This window comes from Lepisma saccharinum, chromosome 12 (assembly GCF_977018435.1).
Source record: "Lepisma saccharinum chromosome 12, izLepSacc3.1, whole genome shotgun sequence".
NCBI lineage: Eukaryota > Metazoa > Arthropoda > Insecta > Zygentoma > Lepismatidae > Lepisma > Lepisma saccharinum.
The window spans coordinates 40,574,988-40,588,373 of NC_139240.1; the positions used below are offsets into that span (position 1 = coordinate 40,574,988).

The following is a 13,386-nucleotide window of genomic DNA, read 5'->3' on the forward strand; positions in this document are numbered from 1 at the left end:
GGGTTGAAATCGAATTTATTTAAAATTTCTGAACCTTAAACAACCCTGCTTCTAACACACTGCTTCTTTTGTGCAACACTTAGAAAACTACACGGATGGTGCCTGTGAGGAAACGTTCTACTTCAACCCTTGCCCGTACAGATGGAAATACCGGAAGCCGGTCTGTGGCGTCAACATTAAGACCTACAACAATATCTGGGAGCTGAAGTGTTCTTCGGAAAGCGAGAAAGCAGGTAAAGTACACAAAAGGCAAAAGAGAACAATCCAATTCGTTGTCTAATAGGGTGGGTATGGAAGCCGAGAGTGCCTTGTTGAAAATCGAGAGGAACAAGACTTTCGATACTTGTCGAGACGAGACATATAGTGAGACCTCTGTAAAATCGAGACACTGTTATGATGTTTGAAAAATTTTCTTTACTTTACTATGTGACTTTTTCAGACTTACCAGATTATTTACGGATAAATCATGTATTATGTTTGGCTACAATCTACTTGCCGTCCTTTTTTCCTTTCGGTGGTAAGCGATGGGGGTTAACAACACTGCAGGCTCGTGTTTGCGTCCGCGTTGTGAATACGTGTGCTTCGCTCGTTTGCGTTCGGGGTGGTGATTGGTTTTTTGCGTTCGTTGTGCGTGGTAGCCCCACGAACCATTCACGATAGCCCCACGAACCATTCACTGGGACGAGGTATGCCTACGAGTTTAGGTTAGCCCTGTTAGGTTAGGTTCCATTAGCACTCTATTCATCGAAAAATTCCCTCCGTACGTTCAATTCCGCATATCCGGATAACAACGGCTTTCCTCGACTTCCTCCTACATGTTGTTTTTCCTCGCATCAGGACTGACGTTTTTTAAATTCCTTATAGAATAAGCTTTCCAACGATATATGACACGTATTTCTTAGGAAAAGCATCTAATATACACTCTTACCTTATTTTTATTACAGTAATTGCAAAATCAATCCATTAAGGGGGTTTCAGACAGAAGCGACACGACAAGCTGCACGTGTCATCTCAGTCTAGTCCCGTCTAGTTGGCTGCACTTTTTGACTCTTCCTGCACTCCCGCATCTAGTTGGTTACACGGTGCAACACAGACTCGTCTACTTCCTTGATTTGGTGTCAAGTCGTCTCGTCTTGATACCATCCCCATTGACTAAAGCCAGCTTGCACTATAACCGCTTATAGTTTCAAACAGGAGCTGCTTGAATTGTAAATAACTATGGAAAATGTGTGTATGCGAGGGTCATGCATAAAAAAAGGAACGGTTTGGTGCAAAACACAAATGAGAAATGATGTGTACAAAACATTTATGGTAGTACAGAAACTACATACCTTACTCTACCTTTCCACATATTCGCCACACCCAGTCAAGCACTTGTCAGAGCGTGATACCAGTTTGTTGATTCCGTCACCAAATTACACCAAAACATTCCTTCTTTTTATGGATGACCCTCGTAGAAAACGCTGCAAACATTAAGGCTAATATTAGTTCTCCCCTCTCATTCCAACAGAAATCGAGATGAAATACAAGGGAGAATGCCTCTGTGACAACTACAACTTTCTCTACAAGCCAGTGTGTGACCACGGAGGCATGACTTTTGCGAACAAAGAGGCCATGGATTGCTACAACAAGAAGCGCTCTTCCGATAAGGGTCATGGTAGTAAGTATCCGCAATCTGCGTCTCTGTATCTACAAAAGGGTGTTTCATAAAGTGCACAGGTTTTAAACAGCTTGTCATTTTTTTTGTTTTAAGGTTGGAGTGCTATGCAGAGATAGTTCGTAAACTGTCGACAATGCGGTAGCTATGCATTGTTTGCTTAATCCTTTCACCCCCAGGCACATCACGTATGATGTGTTCACAGAATGGTCGTGCAGACCAAGCACATCACGTATGATGTGTTGGTAGTGTATTGCTTTCTTTGTAAACGTGGGTATCTGGTTTGAGGCAGGGAAAAGGGAAATTCTTTCTGGGACGCTCTACAGTGAAGGTTCTATTGTTGCCTTCCGTAATAACCAGCCGGTGTGTGAAACAGTGGCGCCCCTTATGACCATATATGGAAAGGAGCAACGAGCGTTTTTTGTGCCTATTTGTTGAGTGTTGACGAAGAAGGACGGTTGATTTCTTTTATTCCGAAAATTGATTCTTTTAGTGATTCTAGTACTAAGGCAGTTAGAAAGGCGGTTCCAAAGAAACCATAAAGGAATCTTATGCACTCTACCAGAAACGCACCATTGGAGATCTGTGGGACCTAGGCGCAAGTAACTCCCCATAGGAAATGGGGTTCCCCGTAGAAAGAATACGTGAAAGGGTTATCTGAGGAAGCAGGTGGACGTCAATTACATGATATCCAAATACCATTCACAATTACGGAAACACGATAGACGAAACCGGGATAAGTATAGCATGATTGCGTTGCCGGAGGGGCAACGGGCATAGTAAATGCAAGCAAGCAAAATGTTCGTTGGCTGACGAATGTAATGGGAAAACATCGTGGTTGCATGTGACCTCACATGGGAAACAGTTCCAAGGAAGGTATTTAAAGAAAATACCCTCTACACGTATGATACCGTCGGTGTATTGAATTCCGCACTCTTCCAATATTCCCGGTGTATTTCGTATTTGTGCACATGCATCAACCACACGTTCCTCTAACTCGGCAACATTATCGACAGGAGAGCTGTACACCATGCTCTTCATGTGACCCTAAATACAAAAATCCAATGGATTTAAATCAGGTTCCATGGTGACCAACAGGCCCCGCACGACCTATCCAGTGCCGGCCAAAGCGTCACGTAAGGTGCCGCCGCACAGGTAAAGCAAAATGTGCTAGTGCCCCATCGTGCATGAACCACATACATAACCGCTGGTGAAGGGAAACATTTTCCAGGAGAAGTGGAAGATGATTACGTAGGAACTGAAGGTACGCAAGACCATTGAGTTTGGATGGCAGGATGTGAGGTCCCAATATGAAATCACCTACTACACCCATCCACACATTCAAGGTGAAACGTTGCTGATGTCGTGACTCAAACATTTCATGGGGATTTTCGTCACACCACACGTGAGTATTATGAAAGTTCACAATTCCGTCACGAGTGATTCCAGCTTCGTCTGTGAACAAAATGTCACCTAAAAAGCGTGGGTGTAATGCAAGTTTTTGCAGCATCCACTCACAAAACCTAACCCTGGCCTCGCAATCCGTTGCTTGGAGACCTTGTACGCGTTGGAGATGGTACGGGTAGAGCAACTGGCGGTGTAAAATATGTCAAACACTTCTGTGAGCAACACCTCGCTCCTGTGCCGCGATCCTCCTAGTTGACGTCCCTGGTGCTTCTTCAACGCGTTGTAAAATGCTTTCCTCTTCTTCCACTGTGATACGTGTTGGCTTACAACTTGTTTCTCCATATTCAAAACTGCCGTGTTCTCGGAGGCGTTGGTGTAATCTTAAGAACACGCGACGAACAAGGTGCCGTCGGCGAGGAAAAGCTTCCTGGTACAGGCGTGCAGCCGCCACTACATTGCCGTCTACTTTCCCGTAGAAGAAATGCATGTCCGCATATTCCTCGTTAGTGTACACACGTTCCATTTGAACTGCGAAGTACGTACATGCACTACATGTTGTACGTATTCCGTCTCGAACAGACACACTTACTGAACTACGTCTCAGTGTGTCTTGTAGCCTTGACGCAAGTCACGCTGCCCCCTGACGGCAAGCATAGGAACTATGCAAATTACATATTGCGTAATACTAGTAGAACGCGTCGTACCTTTTACGTGATTCAAAGGCACCTACAGTATGAAGTACAGTGATTTCCAATAACGTCATGTACGTCTCGATTAGGGATGGTATCGAGACGAGACTTTCCTTGGTCTCGGTCTCGTCTGGTGTACTAGGTGGCCGTCTCGGTCTCGGTCTCGTCTCGAACACGTCTCGAGGGTGGTGGTCTCGTTCTCGTTTCGTCTGCAGAGAGGCGTTCTCGTCTCGAATTCGAGACGAGACCGAGACAAGACCGAGGCTGGTCTCGGGCTCGGTACCATCCCTAGTTTCGATTAACATCGATTATCGTACCTACATCCTGCATTCACACCACAATACTACTGTGTCACAGTGCCCAAGTGGTAAAGTGTTCGGCTTACATTCAGTAGGTTGAGGGTTCATCTCCTGTGACCATCGGAAAACACAATTCATTTTACTAGTGTAGGTATTGGTATTGTTTCTTTCATTCATCTTACGTATTCTCTTTTTTGTACGGGTGTTTCTTCCGTCACAAAGGTGAGATGCAGGTTTTTTCACAAGCCCTCGTCGACTCCCTTCACACACCATACTCTTTCCATCTTTTACAAACTACCAACCATAGCTAAACACTGTTTTACCATGACATTCGTCAGCCAACGAGCATTTTGCTTGCATTTACTGTCAGTGTTGCTATGCCCATTGCCCCTCCGGCAACGCAACCATGCTTAAATTATCACGGTTTCGTCTATCGTGTTTCCGTATTTGTGAATAGTATCTGGATATCATGTAATTGACATCCACCTGCTTCCTCAGATACCCCTTTCACGTATTGTTTCTACGGGGAATCCCATTTCCTATGGGGAGTCCCATCCGCATAGGTCCCACAGATCTCCCATGGTGCGTTTCTGGTAGAGCGCATAAGATTCCTTTATGATTTCTTTGTAACCGCCTTTGTAACAGTCATAGTACTCGTCCTACAGAGGTGTGAACTGTACTTTCCCACACTTTCGGTAGTGTCTAGCTCCGACACTGAGCATCTGTCGGAAAAGTGGAAGAGGAACTTTTGTCTGGGTTTGACGCGATGTATCTCTGGTTTCATTTATGACCATCACTTATGATACACCCTGTATAGACACACACACACATACACACACACATACATCACGTATAATATTACATTCACAAACGTAGGTTAGTACACCTCATGTATGTGCCAAACCGTAAGGAAAGATTAAATGACAGAGGAATCTCAGGCTAAACTTTATCCTCTTAATATTCGTAGCATTGCTGTTGTTGTTGCAAGAATAATTATACAATCCGACAGTTTAAGAAGTAGCTCTAATTGTCCATCTGAATGGTGGTAATATCATCAGAAATGACTGAAATATCTTCCTATATTATGCGCACATATTATTCTTATTGTTATTATTAATATTATACAATGGTAATTTTACTTTCATTACACCAAACGACAACATATTTTCCCCTGTAGATGAGAGCAACTTCACTGAAGGCGAATGTTTCGATCCACATCGACCACGTAAACCATGCAGATTTCGCGCATGGTCCGTAGAACCAGTTTGTGGTTCGAATGGTATCACGTACACAAGTGCTGAAGAAGTGCGATGTCTCTTGCCAAACAATCCAGGTAAATTTTCTTTCGTTCTCCTTCGACTTTTTTTTACATAAACGCATATCCTGTCGTCGCCAGTCTCTCGTTGCGTGAACAAGGGTGGTATAAATTCAGTGTTCCAGACGCCAGAGACAAACGTATTATAAGCAGATATTGAACTTAGGTAGCAACCCTTCTTCGCTATGAATTAATGTCCGCAAGAAGTTTTGCAAATGTCCACAGAGAGGCGCCATTCGCACTTTTGCTTTCATTTCTAGACCAAACGTTTCACAATTTCAACCTCAGATATCCGTGTTTCAACCATAGATGCTGATCGCGGGCATAACTGACCTATTTCTTGCTACATAGCTCCATCTGTTGACCAATCGTCTTCGAGGGTGTGGCTCGTTGAGTGCTAAGTAAAAGCTGTAGGGGTAACATCGCTCTCCCGTTACAACGTTGCCAAGCGTATGTCTGTTTTTGTCAGTTGTTTTTAATAGCTTGTTTGTACAGTGCTTGGGGGTTTTGTATACTATTTTTTCGTGCTTTGCGTATACTACTGTACAACGTTTATCCAGTAACGGCGCTGATCATCTCTCCCCCCCCACCCCCGTTTTACAGTACGTTTGGCAAAATGCTATGTATCCGACGCTCATTTGTTTCGTCCCGCCAGGAACTTTCGGTGCCCTGTGACTCGAAAATGCCCGATGTCAGCCGAAGAGAATTCAACTGATCGCTGACTGGTTGTTTCCCAGCCGCCCAGTCGCCAGTTGGAAATGTGATCAGTATAACCAACCCACTGGCAAAGCGTGACGTCACTAGAGCCTGTTCTCCGGATATAATATGGCTGTACAACAGTGACAAGAGTTCGCTTTCGCTGATTCCAACACACGAGGAGTACTGGACTAGCAGACACTTAGTTGACGCAACGGACTGTAGATTGTATCCCATTTGCGAACAACGCCTAAATGGTCCAAATTGCGATCACATAAAAGAAGAGTCCACTTACTTTCGGAACATCTCCAGCAGACTGAGCGAGTCTGTCTAGCGAGCCTAGTGGATGTGCAGAGCCTGGGCTAAGGTCTTAGCGATAGGTTCTGGGTTGAGATGACGTCAGCGGCTCACTTGGTTGATTGGCTGCCTCGAGAGTTGACTCGTTTCGAAGCTTCAAATGCATAACAGCGGAAATAATCCGCCTCTACTACCACTTTGAACCGATGCCGATACTCTTATCGATTCCCACCGATACAGCTACTTGAAGATTACAATAATTAAAAGTTATTCAAAATATTCATTAACAATAGTGTGTAAGTACTTGTAACAACCGCCATGTTAGGCAGATGTCAGTTGTATATTGGCATTAATCTTATTCGTATACTTTCAACTTAAGAACTTAGATTAAATTATTTATACTTAATTGTTTTTTGTATGTTATAATATTATTCGCGTATTTTTGCAACATTTATTCAGAATTTATAGGCTAATGATTATCCCAAATAATATATGCAAAGTTTTCATTGTTTTTCAAACCCAAAATGGCTAGGATTATTTCTATCTTTCATGCAAATTTTGTTGTTTAAACACAAGTTAAATACATTGCTTTTAATATCGAGTTTTGTTCAACAATGTAAAATATTGAAGTAATTTATCTTCGTTATAAACTAAATCTTTATTTAATCATTTTTATGTGCAAGGGCAAATATGACTTATTTGATAAAATCAGTTTAGTTATTTCTATATAGTTTAATATTGTAATATTATAGCAAAGTATTTCTCATTCGTTTTCAATAAAATATCGTTTTCCTATTGGCTGTTTATGTTAGGAGTGGGGGAACCACGCTTCGTGTTCTTGGCGATGTAAAAACTTCCACGTTGGCATTTTTAATTGTTGCCAACCTGAACTTTAGCTTACTATCGCTAATTAACATTGATGTGTTATATAAATTATCAGTTTTTCTTGTGTTATTTTATGTTATGAGTTTGTATTGTAAGTTAGAACAATCTGTTATGCTGCGCCTCGCGCTTGAGGTAGGCAGTTGAAGTCTTGCTATTAACTGTGATGGCGGTGCGCGGACTCTCGTGTTAAATAAGTTTGCTTATCACTGCCTACGAACGTGCATGACCCAACAAAATATAATTTTTAACTTGTGCGAATCAGTATGTACGCGCGCGATTCTTGATTAAAGATTTTGGACATTTCAATTATAAAGTATTTGGAATTTTATTTACTGTCACGTGTCGCAATTCGGTGGTTTCCTTCCTGGAGGAAGGGTGGATCCAATATTTTAGTTGAAGGGGGGGGCCCTAGGGCACTTCGCTACGCCACTGATTCGGGACAATAATACTTTGCATTTTAATTAATTCGCTAGTTCGTTTATTTCAAAATAAACGTTCTGCTATTCTTTCTCTGTGCCAGGGTTGAAGATAGTTCACGGTGGACAGTGTACAGTTCAGGAAATGCTGGACGCTGCAGAGAAACGAGATGATCCTTGTACAGTTGCAAGGCTCAGACCAGCGCACAGTCCTGTGTGTGGCAGTGACGGTGAAACATATGAAAACCCATTCGAATTTGCCTGCCAGAAGAAGAACAGGAGCAACTCTCGTGAGTACTGGTAAATGTTAGGGATGTTTTGAGAGAGGTTGGGAGCCTTGACGTGGGTAACTTAGCTTTGCGTTGACAACTCTAAATTACATGCACTGATGTGCAGGAGAAAACAACACGCTGCAACTAACCACACATATAGGTTTTGTAAAGATATGATTATACCAGCGTTTGGAAATAACAGTTACTTTGAGGAATTGTACCTGTAACTAGATACATTTAAAAGTAAGCGCTGTAACAGTAACAGAATTACATTTCTGCAATAGAAGTAACGTCATTAACAATTTCTTCACAACACTTAAATTCTTAACTTGAAAATTTGTATCGTGCGAGCAGGGCTAACTTTGGCAACCCTGTTTCGAACTGTATGTCTAATGTCTAAGGTGAAAGGATATTTGTGCATTCGTATAAGTTAGGCTTCGTTGCATGCTAAATTTAAAACATCCACGCTTTGTCGCAGTTTTCTAATTACTCTAATTGTGTGTAATGTCGCTGATTCCACCAGAAATTTTAAATTTGATTTGATTCTTGTAACTTAGCGTCGCTTTTGTGTTACTTTTGGCTAATCACGACGATGAAGATGAGTGACGATATCCTTGTTAAATCTTACTTTTGAGATAAAAAGCATTTAATATTAAAGTTCCTTGGGGGTTAAAAAATCAGATTTTACATTTGGATAAATGTTGTCATTGGTATTGGTTGTATATACATGTTTATTAGGACATGTAAGGTAGCACAGGAATCTATCAACAAAAATAGTCAGAAACTGGTGTAGGTGAAAAAGTCAAAATTTGCACATTCATGGTTTTGGGATTGGTGCAACGATATGATGAAATTGATGAAGGGACCTGGAACATTTTTACAGGACAATAGTTTGAGTTTGATTTGAGTTGCTGTTTTAAGTCCACTTTATGCACAGTAAGGCTAATCGGGACTGGACCTACAGTTTAAAGTGGGATCCGAACCACTTGTGCCTCCACCGGGTATCGAACCCGGGACCCCTTGATTACAAGGCAATACAGGACAATAGTGTCCCATTGGTATTGTGAAACATACAATTCACACACTTTGTATTGAAGAATGAGACGCAGAGGCGCGTGTCAACAATCGTTCCACATTCATTTATGCACTTGCATTAAGGCTTGCCAACAATCCCAGAATTATTGGGAGTCTCCCGGAATCGAGCTCATTCTTCCGGTCTCCCTGGCAAACTTTTTTTTATCTCCCGAAATGACGAGATTTAATATTATGTTTTTATTTGCCTATCAAATATTTTTTTATTGCAAAAACAAAAAAAATATACTTCACAAGATTATTTTGAAGACTCGTGAAAAATTACTAATTTTTTAAGTGGGAGCAGGGAGAAATAGAAAATTTAAACACATTGTTGCGCCAAAGCGTCTACACAAAAGTTGCAGAAATCGAAAGCATTGTTGCGTCAGTGTATCGAGTGGTTAGTAGTATGTTATGTTATTGTTCGTGTTCTTGTTGTCATGTTGTTTTTGCTTACAAGTTGTGGTTGCCGAGTTGTTTTGATCAAGTTGATCCAATTTTGTATTCATACAGGGTGCGACAAAAATATTGAGACGATTTAAATTTGCAAAATCTATATTACACTTCAGAATAATAATGAAGACACTTACATGACTGGAAAATATATAGGAAAACATTTCATGCGATGCCAATGTCTTGAAAATAATGTCACTCAGGTGATCCCTATTCTCCCTCAAACCTCTGCGCAGCCAAGTTTCCCTGGCGCTCCCCATACCTTCCAGAGTTCGTACTGTTCGTGGACGTCCTGTGCTCTGCTTGTAGCTGATGGAGTCCTTCTGAAGTTTCTTACCAAATTCAGAATGATCTGCCGTATCGGCACTTTCCCGTTTCTCCCAATGTTGAACCTATGCCTGAGTTGCGTTATAGTGGCAGAATCGTTATTTTTAAAGTAACATTCCACGCTCCATGGCTACTGAAGGTTTATCCATTACTGCATACAACTACACATGAATTTGCGCGCCATCTGTCGGGAGATTCTGGTGGTGCGATTTTTACATTGTCTCAATATTTCTGCCGCACGCAAGACGACAACAGCTGATATTCAGGGCATTAGTCTTCCAAAATATTTTAGTCTAAAAGGTTGAAAGCAGTAAAGAAATCTCCTGGATATTGATTCTTTAAAATTGGCAAGCCTGCTTGCTTTCCTTCTTTCAGAACTCGAACTGGCAAAGCCCAGTAGCTGCGAGGATGACCCAGAAGATGAAGAATACGAGCGCTATTTCCAATGCCCATATCGTGCAACCCCGTTTTGTCCTCAAGACAGCAGCTTCTACGCAAACAGCACTGTCTGCGGTTCTGATGGAGAGACCTACGACAATATAGACGACCTCTGCGAGGCAAAAAGGAAAACAATTGAACGTAAGTGTATTTACATCATCAGAGCTTCACCTTCAGATGGAAACCCCAATTTTGAATGGAACTTTACAAAGATATGGAACGAATTTTGTCCTTACTCTTCACACACGAGTATTAGTATTTTTTTTAATATTGCAAATAAAATGTTGTAGAACTCTTTTTTGCACACCATAATCACTGAATTGTCGATGTTTTGGAACATATTTGCACTACTTTGCACACACAATCACGCATGGACGGAACACAAGCCACACAGAGGATTGTACTGGCTGTGAGTCTAGAGTGCGCGTCAAATCTCCTGCATATGGCGATAGCCAATAGCAGCGCACTGCAGCGGTGCCACGTCGAAATCTCACACGGAAAAGAGACAGCATGGTTCAGCGAAACGCCTTGTCAAGGAGAGCACGGCAACGCCGCACGTCTGTGATTCGCTGGTTCTGTTCAGCCGTTCAAGGCCATATGCGGGAGATTTGACGCGCACTTTAGACACCAGAGCCTCGGTATAGTTCGCAAAATTCAATCCACAGTGTACTAAGGGAAGGACTTTTGACATTTACTGTCATAGCTGATTCAGAAAAATAGAGAAACTACTAAACATTGATGAAGACGTTTCTTCGGGATATCAACCAGGTGATTTCTGGATAGGCTACCGAGCTTTCGAGAGCTAACGTCACTCCCATCTTCAGGGATTAGAAGTGAAGATATGTGCCAGATGTAAGTTTTAATGTATTTTGTGTGGGAAGAGTCAGGTGTATGTGGTGGGCCGATCACGTGTCGTCGACAATATACTGAGTGTTTCAGGAACACTTGAGGGGTTACATAAATTTATTGCAAGTGTACTATTGAACTTACGTTAATGAAGCCAGTCCAGAACGATGCAAACAGTTTGTGCGTGAATGTTTTGTTAATCTGAGAATTCACATCCCTCCCGCTAGGCGACGCTCAAATCACCCACATCACTCACAGCGTTTTGTTCAATGTTTTGGTCCCCAAGGCCACGTGATATCGCAGGCCTAAGGGAGCGTATCATTCCAGGGATATACACTACCGACAGGTCCATATTGATGCAAGTGTGGCAAGAAGTAGACACATTGAACATTTGTAGGTGTAAAGAAAAAGCTGTTTGCGTTCCTCGTTCGTTCTGGACTGGTTTCATGAGGCCCGTACCCAGGGGAGGGGCCAAGGGGGCCATGATCCCTCCCTCGAACTATGAAATATTTATATATGAACCTATTAAAAGCTACAAAAATAATCTCGAATACAAATAGTATGTTTCCTTTGTGCGTTTGTTAATATCAGTTTCTCTCAATGCGTGGTTCAATGATACTTTCTATATCTTCCCAGTGTTCCCAAGCAAGAAAGGCAAGTGCCGAGAAGAGGATCATCCATGTAATCAGCTGAGGCTAGGTCTATCATATTCCGCCCATCCCGCCTGTGGAACAGATGGGAAATCCTATGGAAATGTTGCGAGTTTACTGTGTGCCGCCAAGGAAAAAGAAGGTATGGTGAAAGGATGATGTGCTAAGGAATAGGTTAGGTGGATTAAGGAGGCGGGAAGGATGGATGGGATCTTACCGCGGCAGGCCGAGTACAGAAGTACAGTGGGTTGTCGACTCACGATCTCGATACCGAATTTTCTTGGTTTGAGTCCCGGTCTTTCTTTGGGAGTGGGCAATTCCATAGTTACGGATGTAATACTTTCTTGATTGATTTCTGGTTTCAAGTCCACTTTATACACAGATAGGCTAATTGGGACTGGACCTACAGTTAAAAGTGGGATCTGAATAGGTTACCAGATGGCAAACTTTAAAAAAGAGGACATGTTTAGATTTCGCATAGTGTTATACTATGTGTGTGTGTGTTGTATATATATATATATATATATATAATATATATATATATATATATATATATATATATATATATATATACACTATCTGGCCATTCGTCACCGGACACCCCACCAAAGGCATGTGGAAGCATCATGGTGTGGTCATGCTTCTCCTGGTATGGTCTTGGTCCCCTTGTGTTAGTGCGTGGAAACATGAATGCAGATGCATACCTAACGATCCTGGACAATTCTGCGCTACCGACATTGTGGGCACAATTCGGTAGTGGTCCTTATCTGTTTCAGCACGACAATGCCCCATGTCATACGGCAGGTGTGATCAACAACACGTGGTTCGAGGATATGGGTGTGCAAAAACTTGATTGGCCCGCCCAAAGTCCTGATCTCAACCTGAATGAGCATCTTTGGGACGAGTTGGAGCGCCGGTTGAGAGCCAGGCCACACCCCCCAAAAAACACTAAAGAGTTGTTCGCCGCTTTGCAAGAGGAATGGAGCAGGATTCCCGTCGAAACCTATCGCAATTTGGTGGACAGTCTTCCTCAGAGGGTTGTGGCTGTACTTGCTGCGAAAGGTGGCCCCACACGATACTGACGGACGCCTGAAGTACTCGTTCCAGGTGTCCGGTGACGAATGGCCAGATAGTGTATATATATATATATACACGTATATATAGCATTATGTTGTCATGAAACTCAAATCAAAGGAAGTCTCATCAGCTAGCATACTTTTACATATTGTTAGAAATTTGCGGCTCACCGCGAGCCGTGGCAGATGTCGTAAATGATTTGAAATCAAAATCTCACGCGGCACGGCGACGACAACAGAACAGACACAAACGTGCAACAATTGTTTGTTGGAAGAATTTTTTTTTCGACTGAGAGTGTTGTATTTCTTTACTTTGAAATTGAACACGGAAACAATATTGACAATTATCTACAAACATAAAATTTTGTTACGAATCTTGAAGTTGAAACAGTTGCCTATACCCCCAAAAGGAGGATATTTTCCCATTTCCCTAAAAATCCGGACCATTTTTAGGATCTGAAAAAGAAGGAATGTCCGGGTAAAAGCGGACGTCTGGTGACCCTAATTGCGGCCGTACGGATCTCCTAAAGTGATTTACTAAATTCCATCAAGTTACATTTTGTGTAATTTGTTGCTCATTTTAAACACTCGG

The 13,386-nt window shown here is 42.2% G+C and overlaps 1 protein-coding gene across 1 annotated transcript; it reads left to right on the forward strand.

Annotated features, from left to right (window-relative positions):
* Positions 1–1,518: 1,518 nt before the first annotated feature.
* Positions 1,519–11,877, forward strand: LOC145996309 (serine protease inhibitor dipetalogastin-like). Its single transcript, XM_083132742.1, has 5 exons — positions 1,519–1,660; positions 5,230–5,385; positions 7,766–7,951; positions 10,160–10,363; positions 11,705–11,877. Exons 1-5 carry the CDS (start codon positions 1,519–1,521, stop codon positions 11,875–11,877), a joined length of 861 nt encoding a protein of 286 aa, XP_082988868.1.
* Positions 11,878–13,386: the final 1,509 nt, after the last annotated feature.